Source organism: Notolabrus celidotus, chromosome 6 (genome assembly GCF_009762535.1).
Source record: "Notolabrus celidotus isolate fNotCel1 chromosome 6, fNotCel1.pri, whole genome shotgun sequence".
NCBI lineage: Eukaryota > Metazoa > Chordata > Actinopteri > Labriformes > Labridae > Notolabrus > Notolabrus celidotus.
Genome location: NC_048277.1, coordinates 29,450,401 through 29,471,035, shown reverse-complemented (window position 1 = coordinate 29,471,035; position 20,635 = coordinate 29,450,401). Strand labels below are relative to the sequence as shown.

At 41.3% G+C, this 20,635-nt stretch overlaps 1 protein-coding gene across 2 annotated transcripts; it reads left to right on the top strand.

Moving 5' to 3' along the window:
• The first annotated feature begins 1,041 nt into the window (after window positions 1-1,041).
• Window positions 1,042-19,821, top strand: LOC117814770 (transcription intermediary factor 1-alpha-like). 2 transcript variants are annotated; one of them, XM_034686279.1, is made up of 19 exons: window positions 1,057-1,210; window positions 1,319-1,653; window positions 1,857-1,975; window positions 3,478-3,625; window positions 7,183-7,315; window positions 7,491-7,607; window positions 7,815-7,929; window positions 8,122-8,268; window positions 8,470-8,584; window positions 10,206-10,582; window positions 13,719-13,853; window positions 13,936-14,041; window positions 14,128-14,185; window positions 14,361-14,493; window positions 15,062-15,402; window positions 15,685-15,814; window positions 17,509-17,586; window positions 17,956-18,105; window positions 18,220-19,063. In XM_034686279.1, exons 2-19 carry the CDS (start codon window positions 1,359-1,361, stop codon window positions 18,460-18,462), a joined length of 2,940 nt encoding a protein of 979 aa, XP_034542170.1. In that variant the 5' UTR covers window positions 1,057-1,210; window positions 1,319-1,358; the 3' UTR covers window positions 18,463-19,063. The 2 variants fall into 2 exon arrangements, with proteins under 2 accessions (XP_034542169.1, XP_034542170.1); XM_034686278.1 differs by having other exon boundaries at window positions 1,042-1,653; window positions 18,220-19,821.
• Window positions 19,822-20,635: the final 814 nt, after the last annotated feature.

Sequence of the window (20,635 nt, the reverse complement as noted above, 5' to 3'; positions counted from 1 at the left end):
ACCAATCATAGCTAATCTCCAATCCCCCGTCCTGATTGGTTAAGGGACTGCCCCTACTACGTCCTCCGATTGGTTATGAGTCCGGCACAATCATGACTGCACACTGCTGCCACTGCTACCTGAGCCCATACCACTACCACACATCATGCACACACACACACACACACACACACACACACACACACACACACACACACACACACACACAGTACACTTAAAACATGAAACACACATTTTTTAACTCTCTACGTAAGTTAACTTTATTTTCCTTATTCTTTGTTTTTCTTTCTTTTTTCATTACTTTACTTTACTTTATCTTTATTTATGTACCTCTTTATTTCTCTACTTTTCTCTACTTTCTCTTCTTCCTTATTTCTTTATGTATTTATTTTGGTGCCTTGGTCCACAGTATCCTGTAACCTCTTGAGTCCTTTGCCTCCCTCCTCCTCCCGCCACCACAGATAACCATGGACAGAAAAGGGTTACAACACCATGAGCTGTCCCACCAGGCTCAAGAATCACCTTAGCCTATGCGCACGCCGATCTGTGTTGGGGGGGGGGGGGTAAGAGGAAATCTGGTTGGGAGGGATAGTGTTGACATTCAAAGTCCCTTTCTCTGAACAGATGTTTACTCTGTGACTACCAACAGCAGCTTTGATAGTAGCCTAATCATTTTTGTGGAAATCAACATAAGTATACGCATTATGTACCTCTGATCTCTGTGATATAAATCTTTGGGTAAAACTCCCAACAAAAATATCAGGGGATCTAAGAGCACGGTGACATTTAAAATAGCACCATTTGTCCTTTTAACATTTATCCAGGATTCCTGAATTTTGGGGCAATCCCAAAAGACGTGTGTGTGTGGTCTCCTATTTGTCCACACCTTCTCCAGCATAATGTCAATAACGTTTTAAAAGAACAATGAGTCAAATGTTGACAAATGAACTTGTAGATTAACAAATGTTAAACAAACAGCCTCTGAAGGTGGAGCTTCATCACTCTCTGAGCATCTCAGCAGCACGCGCACTGTTTGACCCCACCCCTCTGCAACGAGCGCGAGCGGTGCGATTTGAGCAACATCCGCGGCACGCGACTGTGAAACCCCTTCAGACCATAGACTGTATAAATAGATTTAAACGGAGAGATTTCATCTTTTTGGCAACAGTTCCAGTCCTGGATATGTCGTCGTTTTACGAAAAGGTTGCATGTGAGTACAATTCTAAGCGCGCGCCGTTTGTAACACTGTTTTTAAGAAGGTTGGTGAAGATGCTCTACTCGGTGCGAGGATTCTGAGCCTGCTCTGCTCACCTGTTAGGAAAAATCACGTAAACACTTAGAGGAATAAATCCACGGTGATGGAGCAAATGGAGGGACGCACGGGTGAACAGGACTCCGCGGATGCTGCTGCTGTCATCATCGTAGAGAATGAAGCGGAGAGCATGCAAGTGCACAGTGAGGGAAAGTCCGATACAACCGAGCAGAATGACCTGGACACCTGCCCCGTTTGTTGTCTGAACTTTCACAGTCGAGAGCCCAAACTTCTGCCGTGTCTTCACTCCTTCTGCAAGAAATGTTTGCCTCTACCCTCCAGGAATTTGGCCATGACAGAGGCGCCGAACTCACAGGTTGACAGCAGGGCGACCAAACCACGTGAGTCACTTTGTTTACAAACACTGACCAGGGATCAGTTAGAGGGGATCACCTTTCAGTCATACAAGAGGGTGAAAAATTGTTCCTTTTTTCACTGTGGTTGCTTCATTTCTCATGTCAGTCATTTTAGATGTACAAGAAGCAGGCATACATTCAGATTTCTGACTACACCTAACCTGTGTGTGATGCTGTTGTGTTTCCAGTGAATGTAATCCGCTGCCCAGTGTGCAGACAGGAGTGTATGGAGGTAGATGTGATGGAGAACGTCTTTGTAAAAGACTGGGTGGAGGCTCCCAGCAGCACAGTGGAGAGGACTGTCCAGGTTAGTGATCAAATGCATCACAATATGAGAGCAGGTTTGTAACTATTGTCTGATATGTGTATGAAACCTACAGGATAAGTAAGGGGAATTTAAACTGGGGATTTCAATACTTCATAATTCAGTATGCTAGGGTTTTGGGTAGAGTTCATCTGATACCAGTGGCGGCTCTAGACCAATTTATTAGGGGGGCCAGGCTGGGGCCAAGGGTGTTGTCAGAGGGACACATTCAACCCTCACAAAAGAGACTGAGAAGGGCGTGGACCGGCTGAGAACTAACTGGCAAAACATAAGTGCATCCCTATATACTACACATATATACTACTGTGTACTATATCAAAATGCAGACTGACAGCAGCTGTTTGGCTGTTTACACTCAACATGAGTCCCTTAGCACTCTAAGGGACTGGAACCAAGTGCCACACGCATGTGTTCAGCCTGTAACATTGGCGCAATACCAAAGCTTTTTTTATTGTATAATATTATCTTGGTGTGGAGGGGGGGCCACAAGGGGGCCCAGGTTAAGTTTTCAGGGGCACTGGCCCCTGTCGGCCCCTCCCCAGAACCGCCACTGTCTGATACTGCTGCTAGAATTGGTGCTGATCTTAAACTCCTAAATTATGCTATCAAATATCAAGTATGCCAGCTAATGCACCCCCCCGGATACTCAAACTATTAGCCCCTTCAAAAAAAATTACCAGTTTCAAGGTAAATTATCATAATATCATCAATACAATATTTCCTACAGCTGTATCAGGGAGTATAATGCTAGTCAAAGCAAGTTAAATAAATGTCAGCAATCACTGTTTTCCCCATAGACTGTATGTATAATGGACAGCGTCGCTCCGCCTTTTCCCATTGTACAGTTTTGAAGCCGAAATATCCTGTTCCAGAAGCTGACATCTTGTACATTTTCTGCAGCCAGAGTCTGCGCAGTAAGGAATTTGTGTGTTTCTTTCCACGGTAACGAGCTCCCCCCTACAGCGTACCATCCCGAGGTCCTACAGAGTTTCTCTCTGCAGCAGCTGTCAATCAAAGCAAACCCGGATGTAAAACCCAGTTTTTTAACCTCTGATAACTAACGATAAAGAAAATTTTCAGAAAAAAGAGGCATTGAACACAAAACAGTCAAATAATAACACATATCACCACAGCATACGGATGTGAGAGGCAGAGTTTTTGACCTATACTGCAGCCAGCCACTAGGGGGAGTAATTTTTGTGGCGGCCTCACTTCGAGCCGAGCAGTCTATGGTTTTCCCTCAGTAGGCATGTGTATCACTGTTGTATTGATGGGTTCAGGGTATCAGCCAGCACCTAAATCTAGGTATCAATATTGGCATTATAAATCAAGGTATTAAAATTGTCATATGTCTGTCCTTTCACCCTTCCATTCAAACATCAGATCTAGTTTAATTTGCACAACAGAGGATCTCTCCTGCTGCATCACCTCTTTATCCTCATTGAATGTTTAAGCTTCTGATACGTGTGTCGTCTTACCCGTAGCTCTGTATGACCTGTGATGACAACACTGAAGCAGCCGGGTTCTGTGTGAACTGTGTCGAGTACCTTTGTGCCACCTGTGTGGAGGCCCACCAGAGAGTCAAGTTCACCAGGGATCACACCATCCGGCAGAAAGCAGGAGCAACACAAGGTACTCTAACTGGTGTCTTTATCTCAGTGTTTTCATCTGTGAAGTATGTTTGGTGTTTCCACAGCAAAGGAAAGAGCTGTTTGAAGTGTCACACTGCGTAATGGGTTGAGATGATAAAGGGTTAATGCATCCAAATTGAATATTGTCTTGTATAATCAATTTAATACAACAAACACACAGTACACATATAATGACATCATCCAGACTAGATAACCTTGCCAACAGTAGCACTATATGATCAATTGGTATCACTGCTGCCAACCAAGGGTATGTTTAATGGCTATTTTAATGATAATATATGTATTTTTTCCACGTATGTTGTGGGAATGTGGTAAATTACACTTCCCTTATAAATAATGAACCCTGTTTTGAATTGCAGATTACATGCAGCAGAATTAGATTTGAAACAAGTTATCTGGGTATGCTGTTTGTCAAGAAGCAGACAACCAATGTTTATTATCATGAGCCACACATGTTAACCCTCCTGTTATGTTCGTTTCTTATGGACAGCAATAATGTTCGTGGGTCATCTTGACCCGGGGCATGTTTAATTATCCAGAAGTGTCAGAACTCAAAAAAATCCCAATACACATTTTTCAATATCATTATTAATTCCATTACTAACAATATAAATCAATATTTAGTGCAATGGTGTTCTTTAATCCTCACAGATCATGGTTCAATGAGGATAACTCACTCGTGTTTTATGAAAATTCATGTTAAAGCTTTTTTTTATTGTACATTTGAAAGACCTAAATATAAATACAATAGTTTTACATGACATAGATTATTGCCTAAAATGGAACGAACCTCTGAATGCCTCTAGCCTTTCATCCACTGTGACATTAGGGTCTGGGTTATATAGTGGAAGTTGCTCCACCCACTTGTCCCTCACTGTTCTAATGGCTGACAGCTTGTCTTTAGTCGATCTCAGCTCCTGCAGTCAAATGCTGAAGTGTCCTTGGGCAAGACACTGAACCCCAAACTGCTCCCTCAGTTGTTCAGTGGTGTATGAATGTCTAGAATAAGATTAGCTAATACTGATGGTCCCTTACTTTAGCAGCCTCTACCATCATTGGGTGAGCGAGTAATGTGAAAGAGCTTTGAGTGGTCAGAAGACTGGAAAAGAGATATATAAGTACAAGTCCATTAACCATTTACTATTTACCATGACCTGTTCAAAAGCTGACTTAATGTCTGTTACACAAGTCACTGCTATCCTAGTGGTTCTGTCTTTATAATGTTTTCTGTAGACAGTTTTGCCTGACGTATATTTGGGGATGAAGATCGCTGTATTTCCCCATTTTTGATGTGAATGTCTGCTTGGAGGAATATGAATATCTGTTTCCTCATTTGGTTTATAATCAGAATCATCAGACTCAGAATTGACCAAAAGATGGTCTTCATCTTCAGACACACCCTCCTCTCTTTCACTGTCATGATCAAAGAGGAATGCCAGGGTTATCACCTGTTTACTTCTGCTGCTCATTTTGTAAAGCTCTGACAGAGAGTGTGTCATGTGTAGATGCAGAGTATAATGTTGGTAGGGCTCCCTTGCAGAGAACCTGTATATGTTTTTTCCATAAGCTGTATAAAATATGGACGTGGTATCCGGGACATCACCCATTTCTGAACACTGTTCTGAAGCCAATCGGCTGCAGCAGCCATATTGCTTCTGTTAAGCCTGTGTGACGTAAAGAGGCGGGCTTTGAGCCTCCTAGCCAACAGCTACAGTGTTCCCACAGGCAGCTGTGCCTCTCATTGGAAGACTCGTAATCTCAATATCTTTCGAAATTGCCGCATTAGAAAAAAATTCACACCCCTCACAGTGAGAGGACATCGAGAAATGAGCTATCCAGACTACACTCGTCTTTTGTACCAGGCTGTAAACATGTTTATTTCTGCTGTAAATATCAGCTTTTTCCCATTCATGTGTGTGTGACTCCCGGTACGTCCGGAGCCAGCCTCAAGCGGATCCTCGATGAACTGCAGCTTTTAACACTTCCGCATTGATTCATATTTTTAGACCGGAGATTGACGCTTGTTTTTTTCCCTCCCCTGCTGTAGTGATGGGAAGTTCAGCTCTTGTCAGAGAGCCAGCTCTTTTGACTCGGCTCCCAAAGAAGAGCCGACTCTTTCGACTCCCGAACAGCTCTTAATTTAGGATCTTTTGTAGCCGTATATTTTACCTTAACTTTGCAAAAACTAATGGTTTTTGCGTACAGTGTTTTTTTTAGAAGCCTTTATAATTGCCCAATTTTGTGCATTTATTCTGTTACAAAACCATTCTTACTTTTGTTTAGTATTTTAATCAAACTTTTGTATTGTACAAATTAACAAAAAACTGCAAACATATCCACACAACAGAACCAGAACCAAACTCAAGCAGTCAGAACCAGAACCAAACTCAAGCAAACCGAACCAGAACCAAACTCAAGCAAACAGAACCAGAACCAGAACCAAACTCAAGCAAACAGAACCAGAAACAAACTCAAGCAGTCAGAACCAGAACCAAACTCAAGCAAACCGAACCAGAACCAAACTCAAGCAAACAGAACCAGAACCAGAACCAAACTCAAGCAAACAGAACCAGAACCAGAACCAAACTCAAGCAAACAGAACCAGAACCAGAACCAAACTCAAGCAAACAGAACCAGAAACAAACTCAAGCAGTCAGAACCAGAACCAAACTCAAGCAAACCGAACCAGAACCAAACTCAAGCAAACAGAACCAGAATCAGAACCAAACTCAAGCAGACAGAATCAGAACCAGAACCAAACTCAAGCAAACAGAACCAGAACCAAACTCAAGCAAACCGAACCAGAACCAAACTCAAGCAAACAGAACCAGAATCAGAACCAAACTCAAGCAAACAGAACCAGAACCAAACTCAAGCAAACAGAACCAGAACCAAACTCAAGCAAACAGAACCAGAACCAAACTCAAGCAAACAGAACCAGAACCAACTCAAGCAAACAGAACCAGAACCAACTCAAGCAAACAGAACCAGAACCAAACTGGAGCAAACATTATTAATGTCTTCAGTTCAGGTTGGCATTGAGAAAAATCAGATCCCTCAGCTTGGATGGGCTGATCTGATTTCTCCTCCCTGTCTTTGATAAGACTCTCTTGGAAGGAACAGATGTAGCCACGATACACAGCCTCCCCTCCATCACCTATATCCTATATCCTCACATGATTGGCCGCATGGCCGCCATGCTGACCAATCAAAACAAAGTTCTGCTGTGAGCAGAGCTGGGGCTGAGCACTGTGAGAGCTAAGCAGCGAAAGGAAAAAACTGGGAGTCGTCTCTCTCTCGATGCGAGCCGACTCGCTCTGGATCGCCAGCTATATGTTATACATGTTTTGAATAAATAAAAATCTACCCTTTCCTCGACTTATGCATGCAGGTCTTCTTTTGTTAAACCCACTGGTTTTATAGATGATTACAACAAGCTTTAATTTGATCATCAGTGTAAGATCTGAAGTACCAAAGCAAGAGATGGATCAGCCTTTGCCTTTCACCCCAAATGATGAACCTTGTATTGTTTTTAAGAGGTCCCTGGTGGGTCCACTCTGAGGCCGATGTTCTGCGATGTCCACAAACAAGAACCACTGAAGCTGTTCTGTGAGACCTGTGACCTGCTAACCTGCCGGGACTGCCAACTGGCCAAACACAAGGACCACAAGTACAGTTTAAAGTTTACAAAATACTATAATAAAGATACATCATATTGAGGAGTATACACCATGTGCAGATATGTCAACTCTGTTGCACTCCACAATGTAGTCCAGTGGATTTAACTTATATGTTAGTAGATGATATTTGAAGTCATATACTAAAGTACTTTTTGGCTTCTTTAGCTACCAGTTCCTTGAAGATGCTTATAACAACCACAAACAGCACATGGAGAGCTTGACCCAGCAGCTGCAGGAGAAAAAGAAACTGATTGAGGAGGTATCAAACTCCATAAACAATGGGTACGTGTTTACACAATATAACATACATGCATGAGAATGCAAGAATGTGTATAAATGAAGACACTCATATTTTAAAGATCTGTGTAGAACAGAGTGTTTTCCTCTCCATATGACCTTTAAATATCATTGTATAAACAAGAACAACCGGGTCATATATAGTTGGAGATAATTTTTTGAACTATTGATTGTTCATTGTCTGCTTTTCAGACTCCTTCAGGTTGATCAGAACCGCTCGTCTGTTCATAATGAAATAAAGAAGTCCATCTGCACTTTGATTCTGGAGATAAACAAAAAGGGCAAGATGCTGCTTAATCAACTTGAGGTATGACAAAGACTTGGTTTATATTAGACATTTGGATAAAATCGTGTCTCACTTTTACCCCATGCTGTAGACTTGAATCCAGAAGAACATCCCTTTCTTGCAATCTCTGTTGACGGTTTTACCCTGAGGCCTTGAGCGCATACCCTCGAGCTGTTTAAAAACTGCAGATGTTCACTTATTCATGTTTTCCAGGCTGTAACAAAGGATCACGAGAGTGTCTTGCGGAAACAACAAGAGGACATCAGCTATCTGTCCAGACACCTGGATCACGTCATCAAGTTCACCAAATGGGCCACAGCCAGGAGCGGGGGCACGGCGCTGTTGTACTGTAAACGCTTGGTATGGTTTGGGTGTCTGAACAGTGATCTACTCAAAAAGTATTTAATCACAGTCTTGTTTTCTTGATGTGAAACTCAGCTCAGCTCAGAAAGCCAGTTTGGAGTCTGCTCTATTTGGACAGGGTGTAGTGGGAACATATGCTTTTTGTAACACACAAGTGACCTTCTCTAAAAATTATTAATACCACCCCGTCTGTTGCAGATTCTGTTTCAGATTGGAAACCTCCTGCGGGCAAAATGTAGTACCTCATTTATACCACAGAGCACCGCACGCTTCCAGTGTCGAGCTGCCTACTGGGCCTCAAATGTTGATCTGGGTAAGGCCAGGATATTTCTCTACTGTAGAGGGTAATCTAGAAACCTGAGAAAGATTTATAATGGTCTGGATGCTGTTTTTTTTTATTGTCTTTTTAACATCATCCACATTCGTTGCCATAGTAAAGTCTTATTTTAGAACATTGTTTAATGGTCAAGGCCACACAAACTTTGGCACGTATAAAGTCCAGGCTGATAGTTTGAACAAAAGTTCAGATTGAAGTGGAGCCTGATGGACTTCTTACATAAGCATGACAACAGTGGTAGTGGGACATGATGCAACATCAAAAAGCGTGCGCTCTTTCCATCAGTCACATACTATTTGTCGTTATTATTGTCCTTTCTTGTTTCACTTTAAAACCATGTTTTTTCCTCTGACAACACTAAAAAGGAATCGTACCTAGACATCACTTACGAGAAGTTTTACACCACAAGTTACTTTAATATTTCTCAAAGTTTCCTTTTATTGTTACTTTATTTATAGGGGTTGAAACTTGGGTTTTATCCATGCACTTTGTAAAGGATGATGATTAAATCTGAGATTTAATACATCTAAAGTACTTTAGATCACTTTGTGCCACCATCCTCATACACATTGCATGACTTACTTCTAATCTTGTCTCTTGTCATATGTATAAGACAGCTAAGTGAAGGTAATGTTTATGGATGTGACTGCATTATTATTATTTTTGTATTATTATTTGAATCATTATTATTTGAATCATTGCTTTAACATTTATTTATCTTATTTAATTATTTATTTATCTATTCATCTCTTGTATTCATCTGATCTTGTTAACGCTACCTTTTTTAACTTTTCTTTCCACTATTACTTATTTTATTAATTTTACTGTATTGATTTTATTCTATTTTTAAGTATTTTATTTATAATCATGCCTTTTATAATTTCACCATTGCTGTTGTTTTCTGTCTCTGTTATTCTGTGAAGCACCTTTGGCTGCATGTTTTTATGTATGAAAGGTGCTATATAAATATAGTTGAGTTGAGTTGAGTTATAATTAACAGATCCAAAATGCAGGGAAAATGTGCAGTTAAAATGTGTTCTAAGCAAGATAATCAATACATTTGTTTAAGTCTCGATATGTGCTAATATGTAATAATACCCACTGCAAAAAGCCATGTCTTGTTACATCAGTTACATCACATTTTCGCATGCCATTTGTCGTGATTAGTGCCCCCATTAAGTGCCCTGATTCACTTGAATTATTGAGTGATTCCAGATCATTGCTCTCTGAACAGTTGTACGGATTAAAATAGAATGGTTCCCAGAAATCACATCAGAAGCTTTTCTACCAAAAGACAAAAACCAGTCCCTTTGGTGTTAAGAAAGTTGGTAGGATTCCAAACTAGGGTAAAGATGAAAATATGTCTGATGGTGTAGAGCTTGACAGAGACAGAGGCTTAAAATGCTGGGAAACTGTAGCAGTTAATAAATAAGGGCTATAAATTATAAGTTATGACTCTGATAAAGTTAGCATTAATGCATCCGGACCAGATAGTTTTCTTACCATAAAAGTTTCCTAAACTTTTTCCAGTATTGTTATCTTTTCCGTCACTCTTACTTATTATGCTCATCTTGTCTCTGTGTGTATATTTCCTCAGGCTCTTTAGTGATGGAGAGTGTGCCAGGCCCCCAACTGGGTGGATGTCAGGGTATCCCTCACCATCTTTCCCACCCCGGGCAGGCCCCCTCAGGCTCACCCCAAAGCTTTGCCCCGGGAGCTCCCCATAACACTCTGGCTCAGCTCCAAATGCAGGTGGATAAGCTGAACCCGCAGGTCCACTGGCAGCCCCAACCACCTCCTCCTCCCTGGACGTGGTACCAGAGCGTCCGTCTGCAGAGAACCATCCCAGGGACCCTACACGGAGGCTCTCCGTCCCACAGTATACAGCCCCAAACAGGACGCAGGTTTATGGTGCCTGCCCCCAACCACGTCAGCCCAACTAGCAGCTTACCGAGCCCTGGGTTTACGCCCCAGGTTAGTGTGTGTTTCTGTGTGAGTGTGCGTGTGCGCTCATGTCCGTGTGACTGACAAGGCCTCTTAACAAGCACCGACAGCAGATGGCATTGTCCTAAATAGAGCTGACAGCCTTCACATCCGGGGCAATTTGTGTCTTTCCTTGTCAAGATAGATTTCAATCTTAGACAAACTGAGGACTCAAAATAAAAAAAAGAAGAAGAGCTAAAATCTGCAGCGCAGCAGGAGCCAAAACGTGACAGAGAACAGACAAAAGGTTTCATAAGAAAGGGTTGATATCATCTCATCAGTTGTTTAGTCTAGTTCATAGGGTGTTTTGGTTTCAGCCCTGAAGTATAGGCTCATTCTTGGGACAATACTGGCATGTGAAGTGAACACATTAGTTGTGTCACACTGATGGGAACAAGCTGTTATCATTGCATAACAGACTCTCAAGTATTCTCCTTGGTGAAGAAATATACAGTGTTTTTGTATCTTTTACTACTAAGCAAGGACACTCATGTTTTTTAAAAGGTTTTAAGAGTGCTTAAGTGAGTTTTTAAAAGTCACTTCTGCTGTTTTTTTTCTTTATACTTAATCATCAGATAAGAAGCACAGAACATTTTCTGTTTTGTTATTAATTTGGAGTGTAGCTGTCTAAATCATGTGCAAATTTGACCCCATTTGATTGATAATGTTATGATAAATAGAAAGACTGACATGATCAGGAAAGTTTCCAATCTTAGAATCCAGCCTCTTAAGAAGTGGTTAGTATTAAGGCCAATTTCCTCTTGGCTTTTTATCCCAAGTGTGTTGTATAAATATTAATTATTTAATGAGCTTATATATGCGTAGTTAAAAAAAAGGATTAACTCTAAAACCTAGTGTTTGGGTGTGGATTTGTAAGAACTAATAGGTTTGTCATATGTAAAATGACAAAAACTGATAGCATTATGCTAACAAGTGGCTTGAGAGAAAAACATTTCCACTGGTGAATTTACTTTTATGTATACTTTTATGGGGCGGCTGTGGCTCAGTGGGTAGCGTCGGTTGTCTATCAATTGGAAGGTTGGCGGTTCAATCCCAGCTCTGGCAGTCACATGCCGAAGTGTCCTTGAGTAAGACACTGAACCGCCAATTGCTACCTCTGTTGTTCAGATGTATGTGAATGTGAACAAATGAGATTAGCTAACACTGATGGGCCCTCACTGTGGCAGCCTCTACCATCAGTGAGTGAATGGGTATGAATGGGTGAACAAGTAGTGTAAAAGTGCTTTGAGTGGTCAGAAAGACTAGAAAAACGCTATATAAGTACAAGTCCATTAACCATTTACTTTTACTAAGTTAATGAATGTCATCACTCTCGCTTGTCAGCACCACAATAACTAGTCAGTTACTTGTTATCACTAGTTCATAATTCTATGCCTGAAATGCTGTAAATAACGGTTATCTTGTGTATTTATTTTTTTCAATTTTCTTTTTATTTAAGTTTAAGATAAATTTATACAACACATTCTCAAATGAGCACTTTTTTCTCACAAAAGAAAACACAGATGACAAACAAAAATACAACAACAAATAAAACATAACAGTCCATGTGTAACAGGGAACCAAGGGAGTTGCAGTACAGCTGTAGATCTTTACCTGAAATCTGTTCTATGTGGGTTAATGAACTCAATCCACCCTTTCCAATATTTATCGAACACATCACTTTTGGGCCTCAGGGTAAACGTTAGTTCTTCCGTTACACAAATGTCATGCATCATATTAAACCAGTCTACTAATGCAGGTGAATCCTGACATAACCACTTTTTCGTTATGGCTTTTTTGCCGGCCAACTAGCATTACTCTAAACATGTAAACTCTGGAAAAGCCGATAAGTTGAGGTGGTGGTTGAAGTGTTAGCTTGTGTCTTACGCGTTGCTTCCACTTACATTTTTGATCAGACTCCATAGACCTATAGTCGATTTTTTTATGGATGAATAGAAACCAGATAGAAACTGTGTGTAGCCATGGAGAGAGGCTCATTGTGTCTGTTTTTTGCCATCCAGTAGTTTGGAGGACGCTCTGAATGTATATAATGTATAACTATATTTTGGAAGAATAGTATTATGCAGCTTGACAATGTATTAAAAGTAGATTATTAAGTTATTTTGAAGCATACAAATTAGAGATGTAAATTTCAAGTATTTTCCCTGAACGATCTTTGGAAATGTTCACAATCAATTATCGATTAATCAATAAAAAGCATTTTGTTTTCTTCTGTCAAAAACAATAAAAAATACATTTTTTCCCCCCAAAATGATATTTTCCACAGCAACAAAATACATATAACTGATGGTATTAAATAGGGTACAACGTGTTTAACACGGTGAATATCAACGATCAGGCTCATAAGAATATTCTCCGGGGACATACAGTCTATGAATGAAGGCTCGTACTACTAATTGTGGTTTTGCTGCACACAGAGAACTGAACAGACTCACAGTGTCTAATTTTCAGCTCCGATGTTCCTGGTCTACAAACATAGCGTTCTAGCAATTCCCACCAGTCTGTTGGCATCTATATCCAAAAGTGAGGAAATGTCCTCTTTAAAGTTGTCAACCTTCGTATCCGTGTCGTTGTTGCGTATTGATCCTCTTTAAAAAGCGCACGTGGAGACCTGGCGCACAATAGCTGAATGTAATATGACACCACATGATGTTTGTTCCACTGTAACAATGTTAGCCGCACTTGGCAACTACATTTCAGCATTGTTTACCTAGACTCTGTGATCCTAAGTTGAGTTATGATGAATAAATTGTGCTCAACTTTGACTGTTCCCTAATGTTTTCTTAACTTTAGACTCGTCTGTTAGTTGGATATTAGATTTCTGTTGAAACAACCAGGCGACTAGCTGCACCATCAAGGTTGACAGGCCACAAAAAAAGATCATCCTGGATTCATAGAGTCCTTCTTTCATTTTAATGGCTTTATACTCTGCTCCAGTCGTTGCCAGAAGGTGTCTACCCACACAGCCATCATCAGGGCACTAAAGGTGCACCCTTTCATCTCCAACTCCATCCTCACATGTATGGAGTAGCCGACAGGAATGTACATGAAAAGGATTGCATCATTTTCTCTTTAATATCTCTCTTTCTCTTTCTTCTATTTAAAGCCTCTGGGGATGACGGGAAGCAGCCCCAGTTATCAACCCAAGCCTGTGGACGTGCTCTCCTCTTCACCTCTGTACAGCCACATAACACCTGTGCCCATCAGTGGGGGCGTCAGTTCATCTCAGTCCAGGCACACGGCAAGTGACTGGATCCATTAATGTAGACTACACTGAGATATTTATTTAATAATGTCCTGAACAACATGCATTGTGTGTTCAGATTGAGCCTGCATACCTGAATAGGACGAATGAGTCCGGTGGTCCAATGTGTATGCTGAAAACAAATTATCCTCAGAGCCTGCTGCCTACTCTACCACATAGAAATGGTGAGTCTGTGCATCAGTGTGTTTTTACTGTGCAGACTGTGTGATTTGCTGTATTTTTGATAAAGGACATTTTTAATTCTCTCAAGTGCAAGGACAGCAGTATTCACCAGGGTACGCTGCTGTATCCCAGGAGGAGAAACCAGGGTGAGGACACAGCTGTGCACACACACACAAGCTTAGATTGCTTCTCTCTTTCTCTCTCTCTGATTATTCTTCTGCTTTGAATACGACTACATTTAAAGGAACCCTAGTCCCTTTGTGCCGTTTATTCTCTCCTGTGGATTTCTTTATTCAAAGTGGTCCTTGCTTTTCTCCCCAGGTCTGTTTCCTGGAAACCTCCAGAAACACACCAGGCGAGTGGAGCAGTGGGATCAGCTGCCAAGAGAAGACGAAGGTCCTCAGTAGGGCCAATCATAGTCATAAAAGATGAGCCGGATGATGACAGTAGCTATGTAAGGAGACAATAAATTATTAATACCGGCCAAATATACTCCATCTGTACAGTAGATTTAGTTTTGGTAGCTGCTTTTATTAAAAGTGGTGCACTGAGACCAGGTTTGTACATACTGGACAAACAAAGTGAAGAGTGTTGAGTTTAGGGGGTTTAGATCTCCATAAACACAATCGTTTCTGGGTTGATATCATGTAATAAAGCAGCAAAACTCTGCACAATGTGAACAACATCATTATCCTGCCCACATGCTTGCCCACAATGCTCCAGACTATTACCTGCTGTGTCCACACATCCGCTCACCCAGACTTTTTCTAAAGCTGACAGGAAAAGTCTGCATAAAATCCAAGTAAACAAAGTCTGGTGTTTGTATTGACACATCCACCTCCACTCAAACTGTTTTGGGAAATGCAGGTGCAGGTGCATGTGATAATGATGGTACATTGCTTCCTCTGAAACAGTCGGTATCATTGGTAATATCTGGAGGCATCACTTGTGAAACCCCTCACAGCAGGTTTAATGATCAGACTAGTTATGCAGCACTGTTCTCTCTTTGTTGTGGATTTCAGGTCCTTCCAAACCAAAGAGCCAGCCTCCCTGATAGCACAGGTGACCAACCTCATACCTGTGCCCAAGGCGAGCCGAACAAAATCCTAACTCCTCTTCAAAGCACTGACGACAAACGTCACCGCCCAAACAGCCTCAGGGACCAGAGTAAGACCAATGCTCTAAATCCCATCCCCTTACTGGGTGGAGAACAGCAGGCAGACCAGCACCAAGCTCCACTGGAAGCCTCTAATGAAGCTGTGTGTGCTGTGTGCCGGACTGGAGGAGAACTGCTGCGCTGCAAAAAGTGTCTCAAGGAGTTTCACCTTTCGTGCCACGTTCCAGCTCTCCTCAAATCTCCCAGGCAAGCTCTGTCAGGGGAAATGTATCTAATGCTGATCTCAGATGGAAATCTAATAACTCATGTTATAGCTAATTTTGAAGTTTATACTAGAAGTGAGGAATTATGATCCTCCATGAGATGAAAAAGACCCTTCAGCTGTGTAACAATGAGTTTTTGATGAGCTGTTTTCATATTTTGGAGGTGTGAGGTTTAGAGCTGACGGCAGCGTTATGCTGTTGTTAATAGATGTTCCTGCTTACTGGCTTTAACAGAGATTTATTGTGTCTGGACTTCTTTTTCCAGCGGGGATTGGCTTTGCTCTCTCTGTCGTGACCTATTAGTGCCTGGGATGGAGTATGGAAGCAAACCTGAAGCCAAAACAGTGAAGACAGAACCTGATTCTGAAGGAGGATTGTCCCCTGTGGACAAACTAGTCAGTATTCATTTTTTGAATAAAAAAAATCAATTTCTCACAACTAAAGATCACACACGTTTCAGTAATCAGACAGTGAGATTGGTAGGCACAAAGTCAGGATAAAGCATTGTTAAGTTAGCGAGAGAGATCTAGCTCTGTTTGTTCAATCAGCTGGTAAACATCAGTGAACAATGAACTGTCGATGATCTCAACTAAGGCTTCTCTGTAACTTCTCTCACTCTATGCAACGCAGTTGAACATATTCCCCTGCAAATCCCTAACACATATGATGTCATTATAATAACATTGTTGGTCTTTTTATGATGATACATCCCAAAATCCTTCAAATCAATCTTCTGGATCGCAAACATGCCGATCTGTTTCAGTCTCCACCCCCTGTTCAAAGCCGATTGGAGCTTGTTTGCAGATGCATGCAATAGTTTGCAGATATTACAGTCCCCTCATCTAGCTTCTTTATTGTATAGAGTTCTAGCTTATGCCACAAATGCATGTCTTCCATGTTAACCAGGGCCGTTAATGCATTGATTGACGTGTAACGTATTGCGTTAAATATGATCCTTTTCACCTTGCTATTTTTTTTTTTTAATAATGTTTTTGGGGCGTTTTTGCCTTTATGATAGAACTGCTGAGCCGACGACCTCCGCGACGAGGGCTACAGCCTCTGTATGTGGGGCGCATAAACCACTAGGCCACCAACACCCCCCACATCGCTACTTTAACAGTTCTGAGTAGCTGGTTCTGCAGTATCTTTTGGATCGCTACTTAATTTAGTCAAAAAATCAGACGTACACAGGCTGAGAAAAAGTAGAAGTGCCAAAACAGGCTGCTGTGTTTTTGTGCATGTGTGTGCACGTCCATGATTGGATAATGGAACTTAAAGGAAGTTAGGTGAGCAAATTAAAGTAGTTTGTGAACACATACTAAAACAATTTGGAGATAAAATCACAAAGTTTCCCTAATAAAAATACATCACATAACCTAATAACTGTTTACGTAGCAACAATGTAGTCATAAAAGGAGCAACGCTTGCAAGCTAGTTCAGGCAGGAATCTCAAGCTGCACTGATTTCATTTTTGCCACGTCTCATTCTCACGATCCCCTTACAAATGTATCCTCACAATGAGGCGGTCTATTTCAGCTGCAAGATATCCGGTCTCTGCCTCTGCTTTGCTAATGTCACCACTGCCATGCATCAGAGCTGCACCCAAGCTTTCAGCACCACCACTTCCCTAGCATCCACATGCAGGCTCCGGCTGTAAGGGGTTAAAGATATGATCTCATCACTCCTCGATTCATGCATGTAAAGTCAAACTGCAAGGAGTGGTGAGATTCAGAGCCCGGACACAACCTCTGGTCTGCTGCTGCAATACAGTTTTGATTCATACAGTATGAGTTGTTAGACTGAACTATTATCCAGTGAATATATTGTGCACAAGAAGAGGAATATTTAGAGATTAAAATCCATCAAATCTGAGATTCATTATAAATTTGAAACTCTTCATGTTGTCATACGATGGTGCCAAACTTTGCAAGATAATTTCTGAAAGACAAACCTCAACACTGTTGTTGCTCTTGGGTGCCAGGTTAATAATAAACTGCACGGATGCAATAGACTATAATTATAATTATAGTTTTGAAATCGTGGTTTCTCTGCTCTGTGTTGAGTCAGATGTGTTTTTCTCTTGCTGCAGAAGTGCGAGAAGCTGTTGCTGCTCTTGTTTTGCAGTGACCTGAGCCCAAGCTTTAAAAAACCTGCATCACCCCCCTCGGTGAGTCTGGAAGCATGACTGCCTACAAACAAAAAGTTAACAAGATTAATGTCGCATTGTGTTACTATAAGTGTCATTTTAATCATGTGTACTATGCAGTACGTATCAGTGAAAAAAAAGAAATTAAGTCTGAGGCAGAGCAACTTTAATAAGATACTGTTATTGTACATGCCTTTTTTGCTGACACAGGGCTTGTATGGCTTATAGCATGGACATTAACTATGAAAGATTACACTCCTTACATTACCCGTAACCTCTTGTGCACAATGCATGCATAAGCTCTGTGTGAGATATTAATCTCCATTTCACTGCAACATCTTCCCATGAAGTTTTATTGTCGTATTATCTCTCCCTCTCCAAATACTGTAGCTATGTGCTAATGACAGGCTGACTATAAGGGGACCAGTGAAGCTCTGCACTGTGAAAAAACGACTGGAGGCTAAACAGAGTGTGTGCTACCACAGCCCTGCAGAGTTTGTATTAGACATCCGGCTTGTCCTTGGGAACTGTACGAGTGAGGTACTGTAGAGATAACTACCAATGTCTGTGAGAATTCCTTTTCTGCTGTATTGAACAGCTCTTGGCACCTTGTTTTAAAATATTTTGCCCTCATTCCTTCCACTTATTTCACAGGAGGCTGACACAGAGGTTTTCAAAGCAGGCGTGAAGCTGAAGGATCTGTTTGAAGAGCATTTGAAAACTACCTTCCCTGATCAGACCTTTCCAGAAATCAAACTTGAGATGAGTCCCGCTGCCCCTCCTCACTCTCAGCTCTCATTCCTTCACAATGTGTCCCCTCCTGCAAAGCGCCAGCGCACGTGTTCAGACTCCCAGGATACACTGAGCTGCCCCAGTGGAGAGCAGGGAGTCGTATGAAGCAACATTTGTGATGCAAATTTACTTTCAAGTGTCATCAAAGGGTTTTATATGTTTGACTATTAAATTATACTGCAAGCAAACTTTGATAAAAGATATACTTGTAAAAGCACCTTCAGTCTCCGGCTGAATGGTGAAGTTTAGAATTTGGATTCATGCAGAAGTATGTGCATGCAGCTCCTTTATGTGTTTACAGGGTGGAACTAACTGGAAAGTGTGGTTTGTTACCAGTTTGATTTATCAGTTTTCTCTTACCAAGTTATAAGACTTCTCACAGAACACGTCAGGTGACTGACACAGCTAATTACTGGGTTGTTCAGGTCTGGTGTGTTCTTCCTGCTAAGCTCTGTGTTTGATATTGTTTGCTGTCTATTGAGGATAAGGATTTGTTCCAAAGTTATTTTGGGGCAAGTAAAATGGTAACAAGCTATGTGTTAACACCACTAACTGTTTACGATGTGCCATTTTTACTCATTTAAACTCATTTAAGTGCAAAAGTGCAGATTTAATGTTACACAGGTAAATGTTAAGTTGTGTTTTAAAGCTAGGGTTGGTAGCCACGGAAAACTAGCATGAATTTGAATGTAGCATTTCCGCGGGACTCCATCTAACCCCTCCCCCCCTCCCCTCGGAGCTCCTCTAAAACGCCGCCCCCGCTCACATGCATGAGTGCCGCTGATTCATGACCATATGATGGTGACTGATTCAAAACCGGTCCTCAGCACGTCGTTTGTGTTTTGCACCACTTCAACTCATGTCTCACTCAACAGTAAGAAAACACCAAAACATTACCATAGTGAAAGTTAGAAACACAAACAAACATGAAATGTATGCACAGGAGGCGGGCAGAACGGCAGGATGGGATTTGATTGGTTTCATAAATTGGCTCCTGATGGCAGGGATTGGTTGGTGTTTTCCCAGGTTTACTCCGGCTGTAGATAGCGGCTTTTTTTTCCGCTCTTTTTTAGGAACACATTATGTATTGATTGTTATCTGGACATAAAGATAATTTTAACCAGTATAATAAAAAGTATTTCTAAATCTGACTACCAACCCAAGCTTTAATGTTTATTTAAAGAAAACCTGTCATTGTGAAGAGCTTAGCATAGACTTTTTTTCAAAGTTAATTCTGAAACAGTAATATCACCATTTTGAACTTTTGATTTTTTAATCTGAGAGCCAGAACCCAGAACCAAAAACCTGCTTGCGTAGGAGGGAAGTTTGAGGTGTTTACAGGGTAGAATAAAACACAATTTTGTTCAATGGATATTGAACATACAGCTCTTTACCTCATAACTTCATGTAAGTTTATGTACATTGAAAATTGTTGAAAAAGAATCAATAAAAAGCTTCTTATCACTTTGTGTGACACCTACCCTGCAGCAGCACTTTTAGGCATTAATAATAACAATGTAAGATGAATCAATCATGTCACTGATGCTCTCATTTGCTTTTACTGGTCATGTAGAGACATCAGTATTAATTTGAGTCTGTTTCATAACGAGTGAAAAACTTCTCACAGGAGCTTTAAATATCAGCTAACTCCACTCTCCCCTCCCTTGACAAGTTTCCACAGTTGTGTTTCCCAACAGTGACCCAGTCCTTTGGGCCCCACGGTGCAGCCCCGCTGATGGCCCTGCTGTGTTAGTGGCCCTCAGCTGATTGACACAGACGTGGCGGGACAAGCTGTGTTGAGCTTCAAAGGAACTGTACTTCACCCCCAACAACAAGATTATCACTGTTTGAAAGCGACCTCGGCCACTCCAACTTCCCGCACCTACGAGCGAGGGGGTCAGCGGGCCCTGCTGGTTCTAGTTAAAGCCCTGAAGTAGATTGGAAGTTGGAGAGGAGGGTTGGAGGTTTCTGGAAAGCTCAGGTGTTTACTGTACACTTGGAGAGTGCCACTGATTCTGCAGTCAATCGAGGCTTTCTCTATTTATTTTATTGCCTGTAAACACCTGTTATCTCTTTTCAGCAGTACACCATGGCAGTGATAAGGAAAAGATCAGTACAGGAAGTCCTCTGCTGCTGTGATAACTGTTACACTGCAAAGAAGGGGGGTACATTAACTGTTAGATAACTATTAGATGTCAGGAAGTGCTGTGATAGATACAGTCTGAACCGAGAGATCTTGTAAATTTAAATATGTTTTCATTATAAGTTAACTCTTATT

Excerpts from the sequence above, each read along its gene's own strand:
- LOC117814770 (XM_034686278.1), top strand. The coding sequence starts at position 1,359 with ATGGAGCAAATGGAGGGACGCACGGGTGAACAGGACTCCGCGGATGCT. Across the intron at positions 3,626-7,182 it reads GAAAGCAGGAGCAACACAAG|AGGTCCCTGGTGGGTCCACT; the intron begins GTACTCTAACTG and ends ATTGTTTTTAAG. Across the intron at positions 14,042-14,127 it reads TACTCTACCACATAGAAATG|TGCAAGGACAGCAGTATTCA; the intron begins GTGAGTCTGTGC and ends AATTCTCTCAAG.